This window comes from Tursiops truncatus, chromosome 20, assembly GCF_011762595.2.
Source record: "Tursiops truncatus isolate mTurTru1 chromosome 20, mTurTru1.mat.Y, whole genome shotgun sequence".
NCBI classification, from domain to species: domain Eukaryota; kingdom Metazoa; phylum Chordata; class Mammalia; order Artiodactyla; family Delphinidae; genus Tursiops; species Tursiops truncatus.
In genome coordinates, this window is record NC_047053.1 from 37,222,870 (window position 1) to 37,239,535 (window position 16,666).

The 16,666-nt window shown below is 57.9% G+C and overlaps 1 protein-coding gene across 4 annotated transcripts; it reads right to left on the reverse strand.

Annotated features, from left to right (window-relative positions):
• Positions 1 to 850: 850 nt before the first annotated feature.
• On the reverse strand, positions 851 to 14,717 carry STAC2 (SH3 and cysteine rich domain 2). 4 transcript variants are annotated; one of them, XM_033847689.2, is made up of 12 exons: positions 14,567 to 14,717; positions 14,267 to 14,406; positions 7,135 to 7,441; positions 6,699 to 6,796; positions 6,426 to 6,516; positions 4,910 to 5,022; positions 4,742 to 4,814; positions 4,588 to 4,649; positions 4,023 to 4,120; positions 3,582 to 3,633; positions 3,098 to 3,235; positions 851 to 2,394 (listed from the first exon to the last, which is right to left on the reverse strand). In XM_033847689.2, the coding sequence occupies exons 2-12, from the start codon at positions 14,354 to 14,356 to the stop codon at positions 2,290 to 2,292; spliced, it is 1,227 nt and encodes a 408-aa protein (XP_033703580.1). In that variant the 5' UTR covers positions 14,357 to 14,406; positions 14,567 to 14,717; the 3' UTR covers positions 851 to 2,289. The 4 variants fall into 4 exon arrangements, with proteins under 4 accessions (XP_033703580.1, XP_073653348.1, XP_073653351.1 ...); XM_073797247.1 differs by having other exon boundaries at positions 4,910 to 5,025; XM_073797250.1 differs by lacking the exon at positions 3,098 to 3,235 and having other exon boundaries at positions 4,910 to 5,025.
• Positions 14,718 to 16,666: the final 1,949 nt, after the last annotated feature.

A 16,666-nucleotide genomic window follows, 5' to 3' on the forward strand; every position in this document is an offset into this window, starting at 1 on the left:
CCCCCTCCCTCTCCCTCTCCCTCTCCCTCTCCCTCTCCCTCTCCCTCTCCCTCTCCCTCTCCCTCTCCCTCTCCCTCCCTCTCCCTCTCCCTCCCTCTCCCTCTCTCTCTCTCTCTCTCTCTCCCTCTCTCTCTCTCTCTCTCTCTCTCTCTCTCTCTCTCTCTCTCTCTCTCTCTCTCTCTCTCTCTCGGCGCTCCCCATAAATAGCACAGGACGTGCTCGCCTGGGCGATGACGCGGCCGGCCGTGCGGACGGGAAAGAGGCGGCTCAGCCGGAGCAGGTGGGCGGCGGGCACCGCTGGGGGCGGGGCGCCACCGCGGCCCCCTGGCGCCAGGCTCCCGATGAGTCATCTCAGGGCCCCACCGTCCGCGGCTGTCCTCGCCGCCAACGTATCTGCCTCGGGTTTAGGGGGCTGCGGGGGCGAGGCTGATCTCGGGTGGGTATTGAGCCCCCCCGCCCCCGACCCTGGGTACGGAGACTGCTGGTCTCCGAGGGCATCTCTGCCTGGGCAGGAACGGTCCAGACGCAGAGGTGTGTGCCCGCCCCCTGCGCGAGGCAGGAGCGCCTCGAACCCGAAAGTGGCCGCAGCCCCACCCTCTCTCTTTCCGGCGTCCCCCAAACCTCCTGCCCCACTTCCTCAGATCCCGCCTGGCTCAGGCTGCTTGGGTGGAAGGGAATGAGAAGGCTTGGGGACCCTCACTGTCAGGGCCAGCTGTCCCCATACCCCTCCTCTCGGAGATGAGCGCATTCTCCGATCTTCAGGCTGTCCCCTTTCCGTACCTCCACCACCCCCCGACCCCTTCCCCCTTCCCTTCCTCTAGCCCAAGCAGATAGAGCAGACAGGTTGGGACAAGAAACATTTAATTAGGAGTCTGGGGGCTCAGCAATGCCCCAGCAGACGCCTCATGCAGCCTCATGTACAGTGGGCATTGGGCCCGCCCCTGGGACATTGCTGGGGGGGGGGGCCCTCATGGCAGCAAACAGGGCAGTGTGGCTTGAGTACCCCTCTCTGCGAGGGAGAGGTGGGGCAGGGGCCAGTGGGTAGGAGGATGTGTGACTGTGCCTAGGATGGGGGGTGGCATTGGCTGGCACGATCAAGGGCACAAGAGGAGGCTCTGAGCTTGGGGGGAGAGGGAAGTTGGTACCAGAGAGAAGCAACCTGCAAGGGAGGGGTCCTCTTTGTGTGGCCCCCCCCCCCCCCGCCCAGGATGCCTACCCCCTTCCCCTCCTGGTGCTCCAACAGAATTCTTTGTCTGTCTCCCACTCCCTCTTCCTCCCAGGGCTCTGTGTCCTGGACAAGGGAGCAGATGCAACCAGAAAAGGAACCCCTGCAAAGGCAGCCCTGTCCCCTGCAGAGCCTGGAGAGAGGGGGTGAGGGAGGGTCACTGCGGGGTCAGCCCTGAAGGTTGGGTTCCTGGGGTGGGCCTGGAGAGGACTGGGACAGGAACTGAGCTTTTAGAGTCCTGACAGTGAACTGGGGTTTATTTTGAGCAGGCGTGGGCCAGTCTTTTGTTCTTAATCGGGTTTCTGTGTTCAGGCCGCTCTTGGGTGTCCTTTCCCAGTGCACAAGGGTAAGATGAGGCTGCTCTGTGGTGACTGTGCTACTTGAGGGACAGTCTCTGATTTACCACAACTTCCCCAGACCTCAGCCCTCCCCTCCTCTGTCCACCCGGGTTTCAAGTAATGGGAGAGATAACCGCAGAACTTTCCTGAGAATTGATGGAGTGACAGAGGTGGTGAGACCAGGATCCTCCTGCAGCCCTGAATTCCCTCCCTACCCAGAGCTGGGGCTAAGGGACCCGGGAAGGCACCTTCCCAAGGCCCCACTTCCAAAGGGGCAGCTGCAGGGTCACACACACGAAGACCCAAGCAGAGGCTCTGTGAGGAGAGGGGAGCTGTCAGGCAGGCAAAGATGCTGTGGGCAGGGGAAGGTCTCTGGAAGAGGCAGCAGGGAAGTTCCCCAGGAACTTCCTCTCAGGGCTGGACTCAGCATGGCAACGGGCTTTGGGAGTGCATGGGCACCAGGGGGTCCCACCTGGAGCTTTCCCATCCCCTCCCACTCTCTCCTCCTCCCCACCTCCAAGTCTCAGAGCAGCAGCCTCCTCAGGGCACCCCAGGACCCATGAAATAAAACCCTCCTCAGTGCAGAAGCCTTCCAAGCCATGGTGACTGGCCCCAAGGAGAAGGGCAGAGGGAGGGAGAGTGTGGGCAGAGGCCTGCTCCCCTCCTGGGGCCAGAAGCAAGGGCCGGGCACAGGCAGGGGTGGCTTCCGGGTTCTCTTGGCTCTTCTCAGATCTCGGTCAGGACGTTGGCTGGCACCAGACCCCGCTTCTTGCCGCTGCTGACGCGGATGAAGCCATCAGCATCCTTGCTCCTGCCCACGCCCACACAGATCTGAGCGGAAGAGACATGAAGCTGAGGCTTGGCACTGCCTGCGTCCCTGGCCCCAAGTCCTGCTGGTGGCTCCCAGGCGGTCCATCCCAGGGGATGAAGGGACCAGCGTCAGATGTGGTTGGAGCCCGGGTGATGGGAGCAGATCCCAGGAGAGTACAGGGTGCAAGACCAGGCAGTCAGCAGACACAGAGCATCACTTCGGGTCTGACCTTTGAGATCAGCTGGTCTAATACCCCTGACAAACTACCGTTTCACAGAGGAGGTAACAGGGGGAAAAGGACTTGCCCATGGTTAACAAGAACCCAAAGGCAGAGCCAGCATTCAAACCCGAGCCTCTAGACTCCTAATCCAGTGTTCCTGCCCCGACTCTCTAACATAACTCAGCCCTCTGCCTGTGTTAGCTGCCAGCCCCAGTTCCCAGAGGGGAGGACAGGAGAGCCCTGCAGTCCCACTGCTGCTTTTTTTTTTTTTTTTTTTTAACGGGAATTTCAGTTCCTGGACTAGGCATTGAACCCGGCCACGGTAGTGAAAGCCCAGACTCCTAACCACTAGGCCACCAGGGAACTTCCCAGTCCCACTGCTTCTAGCCTGCCTTCCCTCCTGCTGCCAGGCTGCAAGCATCCTCCTCCAGGGCCCTCGCCCACACCCTGGCCGCCTCTCTCCCACGCCCACCTCTCCAGCCATGCAGGGCCCAGGCCCTCACCTGGCTCTCCTTGAGGCTCATGTAGCCCTGTTCCTTGTTCCCGGAGAAGGGTTGGCAGCAGCGCCAAACGTTCTCGCCTGGCCTCACCCGCTGCACAAAATTGGCTGGGAAGAAGCCAACCCGGTCGCCGATCTTGCCCTGGGGATGAGGCTGGCAATGAACACTCGTGCCACCCCCTGACCCCCACTGCTTTCTCTAGACCTAATGCCCACTCAGAGCCAATGCTGTCATCCTCCAGATTTGGCTTCTCTGTATTTGAGCCCCTAGTCGGGTGGCTTCTGGGCTGGAAAGGGCACAAGGTGGACGGAGGAACAAGGCTGGGGCGGGGAGGGGCACAGCGAGAGTAAGACCTGAGGGTGGGCCTAGGCCTGGCTAGGGCCGGTGGAGGAAGGAGAGGAGGTCTTTGGGGCTGTGTTCTCTGAGGGTGCGGGCTAGTGATGTACCTACCACCCCCCACCCTCCGCTCCCCACCCTGCCAAGTCACCTTCCACCAGTCCTCGTTAGAGTCATCCACCAGCATGATCCGGTCTCCAGGCCTGGGATGAGAGAGCAGAGGTAGCACATGGGGCAGGAGGGACCCTCCCACTCTGCATCCCAACAGTCCTAGGCCCCCAGATCCCCTGCATGCCCCCCTCAGCTGGGAGAGAGTTCTCGATGCCCTTGGAGGACCCTGAGTGACCACAGGTATGGCAGACGCTCTCCAGGACAGAGGCCGGGCAGGGGGCAGGAAACATGACATTAGCACCAATCCCTCTTGGACTCTGGCACCTCTGTCTCCTCTTTGGGCTCAGTAGCCTCAAGTGTGCCAGGAGGAGGTTCCTGAAGGTCTCCCTCACACTCGTGTTCCAAGGTCTGGGAGCACAGAGCCCTGAGGTTGGAGCCAGGCAGCTGCCCGGGGCGGGGACTGGGCCGCTGGAGGACTTACTGCAAAGCCAGGTCGTTGTTTTCCTGGGGCAGAAACTTGTAGAGCGCGACATAGGAGTACATGGGCCCCACATCCTTCCGTAGAAGGGGCCTGGGGGCCTGTGGAAAAGCTCTGGGTCATTGTGGGGGGGACACCTTTCTTATTCCACCTACTCTCCCCTTGCCCTGACCTTGCCTACCCTGGGGGCTAGGAGATGGGGCACAGCGCTCCTGGGTCAATGACAGGGGAGGTGAAGACTGTCCTATCTGCCGTGCTTACACACCCCTGAAGGGACTGGGCCAGGGATGGAGAAGAGGGATCCTCCTCTGCCTGCTGCACCCTAGAACTGCCCACCCTTGGGGCAGTAGGAGTGGGCACAGTAGGCACTGGGTCAGTGGAGTGGTAACACCCCTGCCTCCCGGGCCTACTCACCCCGGCATTGCCCATCCCTGTAGACTGAGGATAAATGATGGAACAGGGATACTCCCACTCAGCACGCTGTCACCCACCTAGGGATCAGTGACAAGGAGAAGAACAGCCCCTTCCCACCTGGCCTGCCGGGGGCTCACTGCCAGCCCAGCCTCACCTGCTGTCCAGGGCTCTTCTCCTCTGGTCCTGACCCTTCGCTCTCGGCCGGGGCTGTGAATACTGGAGATGCCAGGGTGGGGCGAGGGTGTGAGGCAGCAGGCAGCGGCCCGTACTGCGCTCCATTCCTGCCCCTGGTCCCCAGTCCCACTCACCGCTGTCGCCAGGGCCCTCCTCTGAGCTGCGGATGCTGCCTTCCCCGTCCTCAATCAGCTCATCCCGCTCGCTCTAGGGACACAGCGAGGGGAGGGCTCAACCCCTGGACCCCCCACCCTCTGAGACCTCTGCCCCCGAGGCTCCCCTTTGGTGCTCCCCATACCTACCAAGCTCCGCGTGGGGGACTCAGAGGTGCTGCTGAAGCTGGAGCGGTTCATCAGGGCCAAGGAGGTTCCGTAGCGCAGGGTCTCATAGACGGGGTCCACCTTCCCGCTGGCCCCTACTGAGGAGTCACCATCAGGGCCGGGCACCCTGCTGCCAGCCTCGCTCTGCCCTGACGTCCTGCATCTCAGCCCTGGCTGCCCTGCAGGCTGTCCCGCTCAGCCAGCCCTAAACTGAAATCTGCACTCCTCTCACCTGCCCCTCCCAGGTCTCCCTCACGGTATGAGAGCTCCGTGTCCTCCCACGGTGCCCAGGCACAAACCTGGAGCATCCTGGACCCCTTGCCCGCCTCACTGCCTGTGTTCACTCCATCACCTCATCCTACCTCCCAAACACTTCTAGAATCTGCTCACTTCTCTCCATCTCCACTGCTACCAGCCTGGTCCAAGCTACCAAACTCTTTCCTGGCAACCATCATGGCCTCCCAACTGGTCTCCCTGCTTCCAGTCCAGCCTCTCCAACCCACACAGTAGCCATAATGCTCTTGTAAAAACACAAAAATTGACCTTATAATAAAGTCCAAAGACCTGTGGTTACCAAGGGGGAGGGGGGTGGGGGAGGGATGGATTGGGAGTTTGGGATTAGCAGATGCAAACTGTTTATACGCAGAATGGATAAACACCAAGGTCCTACTGTAGAGCACAGGGAACTATATTCAATATCCTGTGATAAACCATAATGGAAAAGAATATGAAAAATAATATATATATGTATAACTGAATCACTTTGCTGTACAGCAGAAATTAACACAACATTGTAAATCAACTATACTTCAATTAAAAAAAAAAGAGAATAAAGTCCAAAGAACACTCTTAAGATGGACCCCGAGGCCCTGCACCCAGGGTCCCATCTCACCCTTTTACTCTGACTCCCTCAGTCCCATCCTCATTATCCTTTCTTTAACTCTCTGCCTCTCCCTACCTCTGGCCTGCCTCCTGTCCACACTGGTCTTCCCCAGATCCTCAGACTAATTCCCTATCTGTCAAGTCTCCCGGATGCCTTCTTTGCCTCTGTGGATGAGGTCGGTGCCGACTTTATCCTCTCTTTATTCCCTATCCTTCCGTTTCAGGCATTCACCAAATGATGGTTAATTGATGATTTATGTGATTATTTATTTCATGTCTAGCTCCCTTACTAGACCATGAGCTCCACCTTCTTCAGGGCTGTGTTCCCATGTCTAGCACAGTGCCTGGCACTTAGTAGGTGTTCAATAAAGTGTTTGTTAAAGGATGGATGAATGAATGAATGAACTCTACATTCAGGACAGCAGCATTCAAAGAAGGGAAGTGGGGAAGAAAACCAAAACAAACAAACAAAAAGAAGAAGAAGTCTAAAAAAAAGAGAAGGGAGTGGTAGTCGTGCCAAGAACGGGCAGTGCCATGTGACTCAGGTGCTCCTCTGAGGAGTGCATGGGTCTCTCATCCCACCACAGTGGGATCAGGGGCAACAGTGGGCACTCACCAGTGGGTGGGGACTCCTTGCTCATGGCACAGGCTGGTGGCGGCTCATGCACCAGGAGCGGGGAGCTGAAGTTGCGGCGGAAGGAGGAGGACTGTGGTGGGGGGTGGGGTGGGGCAGAGAGAGGGCACAGGGAGGTCACAGCCCCTTGAGAGTTTGGCCTTCCCCAAGCCCAAGCACCACCCCACATGAGGAACCAGCCCTGCAGGGCACTCATTCCCCCACATGCCAGGCCTGGGAGCATCAGCCAGCCATCTCTGTGTGGTCCCCACTCACCGTCTTGCCTGGGCATTGTTGGTGGGAGATCTCCTCGGAGCACCAGAGGTGGACGCTGACTTTGCATGTCTTACACCGCAAACCCTGCTTGGAGTTTCCTGGGAAGAATGTGGGTTTGGCAAGAGGGGGTGGTCAAGAGAGGCTACATCCAAGGGCAAGGAGCAAAGGAGGCAGGTTAGGGCATGAGGGAGCAAGGGACTGGGCATCCTCATGCCAGCCTGGGGCCTAGCTCCGACCTCCACACAGTCAGGGTGGAACCTGAGCTGTTAGTAAACACAGCAACACGGGGTCCCCACCCACCCCCAAGGGTGCTCATGTGTCCTCCCAGAGGGAGGGGCACAGTTAGGTTTAGCAGCAGCCCAACATCAGGCAGTCAGGTCCATGGGCCCACACCCACACTCACCCCGACCCCTTCTGTTGCCACCCAGGCACCTACCCACAATGAACTGTTGGCACAGCTCACAGGGGCTGGCTCGCTTGAAGACGTGTTCCTGGAAGCTGTGCAGCCTCACTGGTTTGAGTGGTGCCAGGGGGCGTGAGATCGGGCAGGGGGACAGGGCTGGGGTGTGTAGGCCCCAGTCTGCAGACGCTGGTGGTGGGGAGGGAGGTGGCAGCGGGGTCGGGGGCGTCAGCAGCACCTCGGTGGGGCATTTGGGCTCAGACCCCGAGCGAAAGAAGAAGTTCTCCATGCTCTTACTTCGGAGGATGTTCTTGAGGGAAAGTGAGCGCTTGAACCTCTGGAGCTGAGAGAGGAAAAGGGGCTGTGAGCCTGGAGGGGACTGGCTCCCCGGGATCTCTCCTTGGCCAGCGGCAGCCTGAAGGCTGAGAGCCAGAGGTGAGATGAAGTACTGAGAAAGAGGCTGCCAAGTCCCAGAAGGCAGGTCACCATCCCAGGTGCCCACAAGAGCCAGGCAGGGAACCTCCTCGAGCAAAGGAGCTCTGGCTGGACAGGCACCTAATTAGGAGTGGTGGGAACTGGACAGTCAGCGAGTAGCTGCTGGTCTCCTTCAGCCAGCTGAGCTAGTCTGTAGGGCAGCCCAGCGTTGCCAGGTTTCTCAATTTTCAAAAAGAAATCTAGACTTTGTTTTTTAAAAATATTTATGGGGCTTCCCTGGTGGCGCAGTGGTTGAGAGTCCGCCTGCCGAGGCAGGGGACACGGGTTCGTGCCCCGGTCCGGGAGGATCCCACATGCTGTGGAGCAGCTGGGCCCATGAGCCATGGCCGCTGAGCCTGCGCGTCCGGAGCCTGTGCTCCACAACGGGAGAGGCCACAACAGTGAGAGGCCCGCGTCCCGCAAAAAAAAAAAAAAAAATTTATTTATTTGGTTGCATTGGGTCTTAGTTGTGGCAGGCAGTTTCCTTAGTTGCAGCTCACCAGCTCCTTAGTTGCGGCACATGGGCTCCTTAGTTGCAGCATGTGAACTCTTAGTTGCAGCATGCATGTGGGATCTAGTTCCCTGACCAGGGATCGAACCCGGGCCCCCTGCATTGGGAGTGCGGAATCTCAACCACTGAGCCACGTGGGAAGTCCCTAGGCTTTTTTTTTTTTTTTTTTTAACCTCTATATTGGAGTATAATTGCTTTACAATGGTGTGTTAGTTTCTGCTGTATAACAAAGTGAATCAGCTATACATATACCTATATCCCCATATCTCCTCCCTCTTGCATCTCCCTCCCACCCTCCCTACCCCACCCCTAGACTTTTTGTTTATAAAAGTAATTTTTTAATAAAAAATATTCATCCATTTCATGAACTTATGAAATTTAAAGTCAGTTAAGAGGGACTTCCTGGTGGTTCAGTGGTTAAGACTCTGTGCTTCCATTGCAGGGGGCACAGGAAGATCCGCATGCTGCGTGCAGCCAAAAAAAAAGAAGTCAGTTAAGAAACCTAGAACTTTATGTGACATTGGATAGAAACAAATTCAAGAGGCTTTATTTCCTTTTTAATTTGCAGAAATGGTAGAATACTATTTCTCCCGTGCCTTGCGTTTTTCTTGGAAGTCATTCCATACAAATACACACAGAGTTTCACCATTCTTTTTGTACGGCTGCACAGGAATTTCACTGAATGGAGGTACCATTTACTCGACTTAACAAAATAATACTTTGGGGGCCAAAACACACCAGGTCCTCGGTCCTTGAACGGGGAGTGGGGGAGTGGTCACCCTGGACCCTCATCCTCAGGGCTGATTCTCCCTCCAAAACACCTCTCCAGTTCATCCCCTGTAACACCTCAGCACCCCAGAGCCCTGCCCTGGTTCAGGTTCCAGCACCCTGTCGGGTTCAGGGCCATAGCTCTTTGCCTCCGCCTTGCCCATCCCCACCTGTTCTCCATGCACCTGCCAGGGAGGTGATCCCTGACCCCGCAAAAAACCTTTCATGGCTCCTCAGGACCCAGCCAAGCCCCTGTCCCAGCCATGAAACTGCAACTTGGCCAAACCTGCCCTTGCAGCCCAGGCCCTCCACCTGAGCCCACATGTGAGGACTTGAACTCATCCGTGTTTCATGCCTCTGCGCTTTTTACGTGTTTGTCCTCTTTGCCTTATCCAGTTATTCCCCGCTTTCTTCTTCAGGGCTTCCTGTGATTCTTCCTTCTCTGGGAAGCTGTCTCTTCTTCTGCAGGAATTCCCTTCGGTGGGACCACTCCCTCCTCTGGCTGGCTGCATCTGGACGGGCTTCCATGATAGCTCCGATCAGGTTTATGTTGTCCTTTACTTCTCACTCCTCCGGGAGGCTGTGAGCCCCTGGAGGGCGGGGAAGGTTGCTTCAAATGCCCATAACGGGCCTCAGCACATAGTGGGTGCTCAGTCAATGTTTGTGGAATAAATGATGAGCAAGTGGCTGGAATCCTAAACAGAGCACGTGTTCTGGAGTGCACGGTGGATTCTGCGGTGAGGCCAGAGTTATTCCCATTGCTCACTCAAACACACCCTTATTCTACCCGGAGTGAGATCTGGACCTCTCTAGCCAGACCCCTGCCCTACTCCCCTCCTGTTGAAAGCCCCTACCCCTCCCATTCCTTTCTACCAGTTAAAAAAAGAAACGGGTGGAGGTGGGGGGCAGAGGCCTGGCTCTAGGCAGGGAGACTTGGCCAGGGTTCCCAGCTGGGACACCAGGCAGCCTGTGTGCCAAGGGAATGGAAGTGGTGGCCCCTCTAATCCTAGGGAGGCCAGCAGGCCACATGACAGAGGGGAAAGCAGAGGGGGAAATGTTTGGGCAAAAGGCGGGCCCGGTAGGCCAGCTGAAAGGCCAGAGCCCTAGGCGGACTGGCATGCTGAGTTGCTCAGCTCCTTCCAAATCCAGCTTCCTGGCCAGCACTGTGGGCTTCTTTGTGTGTCTCTGAGAAGCAGGGCCCCGGGCCCCAGCTGCCTGGGCATTGGGGCAGAGGTCGAGGCCCAGAGGGACAATTAATTAGAACACGAATATGTTCTATGTGGCTCTCGGGGCTCTGACAGGCCCAGAGGGGCGGGTGAACCACCCACTGCTCTGCACAGGGGCCGTGGGCACAGAGCACAGGAGGTCTCTGGGAGGATGTGCTGGGGGGGTGGGGGCAGAACGCAATCTGCTGCCTGAAGGCAAGTTACTTCACTTCCTCTCTCTCTAAGCTTCAGTTTCCCCACCTCCAAGTCAGGGTTAGATGCTATCTAAGCAATACAGGCTCAAGTCCCCAAAGCAAAACCTAAACTTATGAACATAATGAGGGACTGTCGTTGTCAGAGTCCTGGAATTGATATGCAGAATCTCATTAACCCTGGCACGACCCACTGAGGTGGTGACAATTATTGGCCCCCTTTGCAGATGAGGAGCTGAGGGGGTTAAATCACTCACTCATCATGAGTCCGCAGCGGCTAAGTAGCAGAGCCGGGACTTGAACCAGTGGCTTTGGCTATTGAGCGCAAGTGACCAGGAGCACCCTGCCTTGGCCCTCAGCTCTGGCCCTCAGTTGTGCCATGGGCTTGTCATGAAATGTAGGGTTAGAAGGGACTTGAAAGACTGGGCACATAGAGCAGTCCCCACCCCGCACTGCTCTGGCTATGTCCCCTCTGAATTATTGTCTGACTCTGTTGGTCACCTCTTGTGACGGCAAGCCCATCCTCTCTTGGGACAGTCATTCCATCTTTGGGCAGCTGCAACCGCTGGAAAGTGCTTCCCTATTTAGAGCTGAAACCTGCCTCCCTGCCTATCGGCCCTTGTCCCTCCCTTGGCTCCAGGAAGGGATACTCCCGCTTACACACATCAGTTCTTCAAATATTTGAAGACATCAATAATGTTCCCCCCTCCTGAGGCCATTATTTCCAAAGTAATCCTCACAGGATGAGATTTCAAGCCTCCCTACTCTCCAGCCTGTGCCCTTTCCTGGTCCCCGCCTGGCCTCAGTGCCAAAAGCCACCCCTGCAGGGTACCAAAAGCCTCTGGAACAGAATGTTCCCTGCCACCAGGGCAGCCCCAACTCTGCCCCAGATCCCAGGAGGGTGGAGAAGTGGGAAGGAATGCCACCTGGGGTGGCTGGCAGATGTCAAGGGCTGTGGCTGGAGGGCAGATGACGGCATCTCTGCCAAATGGCTTAATGCCCGCCCACACCAGAGACATCTGGCTTGGCCACCCAAACCTCATTTGGGCTCAGCCTGGCCAGGTATTTCCATTCCTGGGACTCCTAGTTCCCAGAGAAGACCTTTCTCTACCTCCCCACCCTCTATCTTTTTGGTGCCCCCACTGTCCCAGGACCCATTCCCTGGTGTGAGAAGAAGTCACCATACACCCTGGCAAGCTGGCCCACCTGGACCCCATTCCCTCCCAAAGCACCAGGAGCTTGTCTGGCTTGGAGCCTGGACCATCAGACCTGTTATTCTGAATCCCCTCCTGGAGGCAGGACCTGGCCTGCCTGCCTCCTCCCCACCTCTCCACACCCTGGACAGTCCTTTCCTTCCTCAGCTCCTGCCAGCTCCTGAAATGGCACTAGGCAGCTGGCAGAGGGTGGTGGCAGATGTGACACAAGCTGACTCAGATGGCAGAGCTGGCATGGCAGGGTCTTTCCAAAGATGGCAGCAAAGGGGGTGCTGGCAGGACCTATGTAGTAGGATGGGATGGGGACCCAGAGAGGGCGATGCTGACACTGGGAGGGTGGCTGAGTAGCTTGGGTGCCGGAGTGAAACCCGACTTTAGGGTGAGCAGGAGGCTGGACTTGGGCTGGCAAGAAATCCCCAGGGAGCCCCAAACACTGATGAATAGGCCTGGAATGTTGACTTCACTGCCTAATGAAGACAAGTACACCAGCCACCTCTGTTGTACCTGCCTCAAACTGAGCTGGGTGGGCAGCACCGACCCTCTCCCTTCCTCTTCTCCACCTCTACAGTCTGAAGACAGAAGCTACTTTGGGACAAGTTGAGGTGGGGGAATGGAAGGAGGCTGGCAAGTGTTCTGAATCCTCTCTCTGCCCACCTCTGCCCTCCTGAGTACCTTCCCCCAGACCTGCAATCCAGCTTGTGTTGTTATTACTGAGTCCTTCATAAATGAGGTACGGGGAGGGCGGCAAAGGGGCAGGGCTCCAACTGGCCTGGCACAGAGGGACCAGGTCAGGTGTACACTCCCATTCCTTCCCTGCTCCTCAGATCTCCATGGCTCAGACCCAGAGGTGCTGGCATGGGACAGTCCTTGGGCCGGGAGGAAGGAGGTACAGACCTGCCAGGCCCTGACCACCCCTCCCCACACAGCTGAGCCTGCAGCCTGCTGACTGCTGAGGCAGCACTGCCCAGCCCTCCTGCCCGCTCTGGAGAACTCTTAAGGAGGGGGCTGAGTGGCCAGGCCGTGGTGTGGGAATCAGGGCAGGACCTGGGAGGCCCTCAGTCCCCTGGGAAGCAAGCAAGGAGTTTGTATGTGTCTGTCCAGGGTGACTAGAAGGCAGCTGTGAAGCTCAGGGGCGCTGGAACTCAGGATGCGGCTCAGTTCCCTCAGGATGGGGATCTTCTGCTTGAAAGAAGCTGTCACAAATATTCCAAGCAATATTCTGCCCCCCAACACCTCATTCCTTTCCCAGTAGACTTGGCTCTCTGAGGGGGAGGTACCTCTGTGGTCTGAGAGCCCAAGGTCTGGTTCTCAGAAGGGAGCAGGAGAAGGTCAAGTGTGAATCTGAAGACTTGGCTGTGGAGACCCACCGGGTCGCTTTGGTTTAGGCATGGGGAGCCTACCTGGGGTGCCTCAGCCAGACACCAGCCACTCTGGTCCTACTCATCTTCCCTTGGTCACTCCCTTGAAGACCTTGACCTTGAATTAACCTCATATCCTGGGGGCGGTCAAGACAGAATTAGGAGGAAGATGGGCATTGGAAAGAGCTATAGATGAGCCAGTGATACCAGGGGGAGCCAAAGACCCCACCCATTTCTGGTCCTGACTGCCCCCCTCCTCATCTGGGTAACAGAAGCCAGGTGGGAACAATTTACCAGGGTGGAAAGGGAGAGAGTAGTCTGGGCCTGAAATCTGGGGGGGTGGGGGGTGGGCAGAGAGAGCACTGCCCCTTCTTCTCTCCCCATCCCCAGGTCCCCCGCTCAGGTCGCTTCCTGCAGAACTTCTTGCGGGTCAGCACCTAGAACTCGGGGAGGGAGCAGGCAGAATAGAGGCGTGGGGGGGGTTGAATGTGAGCAGTGTTCTCCCCCACCCCACCGCCTTCAGCGCCAGGAGTCTGCGCTCCGCCTGACTTCCTTGGGGAATAATTTATTCATTGTGACTCCCGCAGGAGTAGCAATCATACATAATTAGGGTTAATTATGACATTCATTAATTATGATGACTTCCCTTTTTGTTTCTAGCTGCTCCCCGCCCCCCTCCCCGGCACACGGCCCGCTGGCATGGGCTGCCTGTCTTTCTCATCCGGAGCCGCAACAACAGTCCCCGGGTCCCCGCCAGTGATGGTCCGCCCTGCAGCAGCCCCCAGCTGCGAACTCAGAAGCTGCGCAGCCCCCGGCCGCGGCCTCATGTCCCCGAGCCTAACCCGGTTGGGAGGGGGGCGAATGCAGGACTGCGGCGGGTCAGAGAGAGACATCTAGAGAGACTCAGAAATAAACACACAGAGACGCCGAGAGGACCCGAGACGCACACAGAGAGATACCAAGACAGAGACAAACAGGTTGTAGAGACATTTTCAGAGAGACACAGGCAAAGAGAGAGGGACAGACAGAGACCTGGCGGACACGGGAGGGGTGCGCCTCGCACGCACACGCGGGCGAGTATACCAGCCCACACCCGCTACACACCGCTACACACTGCCTCCGCCTTCGCTGCGCCGACTCCCTCCAACAAACGCGAGTTACATACAATCTCCCTGGAGGGTCGCGGTGGAGCGTCCGCTCATCACGCGCTCAAGGGCGTGTCGTGCTTGTGTGATGGGGGCTCCTTGTGGCCCCTCGTCACGAGCCCACTGCTCCCGGGTCGCCGCGCGGAGCGTTAGGGACCACACGGGCCCCGCTACTGTGACCCCAGGGCACCCGAGGCCACAGTGGCAACCGCATCGGGAAGAGGGCGCCCGGGCTGGGGGCGCGCTGGGCAGGGGTCCAGGCCTCGCGCCTCCCGAGTTACCTTGGTTTCCTGGAGGGCAGAGACGGTCCCCGGGGGGGTGTGGGTGGCCGCGTCATCCGGTTCGTTCTCCTTCTCGCTCATTTCGGTCATGGTTAGGTGAGAGGGTGCCGAGACCCGACGGCAGCCCGGCTGGAGGCAGGCTGAGGGTGGCAGGCGTCTCTGTGGGACCCTGAAGCCCTTCTCTAGAGACTGCCCCCCAACGAACCCCAGGAGAAACCCGCCCAGGCAAAGCACCCCCCCCCCACTCCCGGGTGCTGGCGGAGAAAGTTCCCGGGTTCGTGGGTGAGAGGAGGTAATTACACGGAGCCGCGGGAGCAGGACGACCCCAGAAGTGAGGACCAAGGATGCTGCTCCGAGCGAGGGGAGGAGGGAAGTGGGGACTCGGGGATGAGCCGAGGGAGGGAGCGATGGAGCTGTCAGTGTCCGGCACGCTTCACTGTCCTCTACGTCCGCCCCGCCACCCCCTCCCCTTCCCCTCCCCCCGCCGGCCCCAGCCGGGCACCCCCTCCGCCCAGTCCTCGCCTCCCAACTTTGATTTAGGAGGTCGCCTGGTCCCTCCCCTTTCCCTCCGCAGTTCCCCAGCGCCTCTATGCAAATAAGGTTCTCAGCTATTGGCAGCCGCGGTGGCCAGGAGGGCGAGCTGGGCGGAGCCTGGGGGGGGGGCTTGACATGATGGGGAGGGGCTTGGAGGGTAAAGAAGTGGAGGGAGCAGTTTTACCTGAAAAACCCGGAATTGGGGGCGTGACAAGGTTGAAGGAAGCCTCAGGAGATCATATTCGAGTCTGGAAGGGTTGGGGGGGGGGAATAGAAATAGGTTGGATCTGCAGAAGGATAGCTGAAAGTGAGATAAAGGTAGGACCTCCTGATAGCGACGTGAAGAATGGGGACACTTCCGCCCAATTAACTGGATGTCTCTCTGCCCTGGAGACACTCTCCCCAAATGTGTCTCTCCTCGGACTATGTAGGGGTTTCCTCAGCAGAGAATGGACAAATGAACATCATGTGTCAAAGGCCAGCCCTGTCCTGGAAAGCAGGACAACTATATTGTTTTCCAGTCTTGTTGCCTGGACTGCAGCAGAGAAGAGGCCTCGGTCCCCACACTTGAGGTCCCCAAACCTCTCCAAGACATGCCCCCTCCTAAAGATCCTACCACAAATGGAGTTAGATGGGGGTAGGAGAGGTGAGGGGGAAGAGGTTTCTTACCCTCCAAGGTGTCCTCTGTCCACTTGGCCTGAAGCTAATGCATGTCACCTACCTGCTATTTCCCGAACTTCCCCTACCTCTCCTCCTGCCTCTTCTGGTCCTGATCAAAAGGTCTAGCTTCATCTCTGGGCCTATCCAAGAAAATGGAGGTAGGTTGGAGGTTGAGAGAATCCTTCCCTGGGTGTGGGTGGAGAGACTTCTGGGTCTGAGTCTCCTTCCTCCTCATCTGCTGTGGGTGATGAGATGAGGGGGTGGGTGGCACTCAAGAGGGTCCTGCCTTTATGCCAGCCCTGGAGGAGGGGCTGAACCTAGTGTTCCGTCCTCCGCCCGCCCTCCCCCCATGCACCTAGCCATTCATGCCATCTATCTCCTCCTGAGGATGAGCTCACCGGTGGAGCACTGCTCAGGTTACTGCGTCCAGGAGTAGAGATTTATTTGCCACTGGCAGAATTAGGACAAGGGTGGACGGGAGGGTTTGTGGTAGTGGGGGCTTAGTCCCCTCCCCCTCCAGATCCACACACTGCAGACTCTCTGAGTGCTAGCTTTCCTGAAAGGAGTTTGAATAGAACCTGGCCTCAGCCCTCAGACCAGTTTCCCCAAAGGCCCATTCATTACCAACTGCTCCCCTCTGAGGGCCACCCTCCTCCCTCCTGCCCAGCACAGGTCAGCCCAACGACCCCCACCTAGGCAACACAGACTTAGAAATGCTTGGAGCGCCTGAGATGGGGTCATCAGCCCTCTATCTCTACCTGTCCTGGGCTGGAGCAAACAGGGGCTTCGTCTGTGTTTGTGAGGCCTCCTGGGGGGAGGTACCCCTGTTTCCCTCCAAAGAGAAGAGGCTCTGGGTTCCTTCGAGTCCAGTACCTGTGTAGTCACTAATTCACTTGACCCTGGGTAGGTAACTTTTTTTTTTTTTTTTTTTTACGGTACACGGGCCTCTCACTGTTGTGTCCTCTCCCGTTGCAGAGCACAGGCTCCGGATGCACAGGCTCAGCGGCCATGGCTCACGGGCCCAGCCGCTCCGCGGCATGTGGGATCTTCCCGGACCGGGGCACGAACCCGTGTCCCCTGCCTCGGCAGGCGGACTCTCAACCACTGCGCCACCAGGGAAGCCCTGGGTAGGTAACTTTTAAAGCCTTGATTTCTTCATCAGCAGAATGGAGGTTGTGCCTACCTCACTCCCGGGAGAATGAATGA

Bases quoted from the DNA above. Each gene is read 5' to 3' on its own strand.
- STAC2 (XM_073797247.1), bottom strand. From the start codon at position 14,356: ATGACCGAAATGAGCGAGAAGGAGAACGAACCGGATGACGCGGCCACC. The intron at 4,121-4,587 runs GTGAGGCTGGGC...GCTTTTCCACAG, and splicing joins AGAAGAGCCCTGGACAGCAG to GCCCCCAGGCCCCTTCTACG. The intron at 3,634-4,022 runs GTAAGTCCTCCA...CTCTCATCCCAG, and splicing joins AACAACGACCTGGCTTTGCA to GCCTGGAGACCGGATCATGC.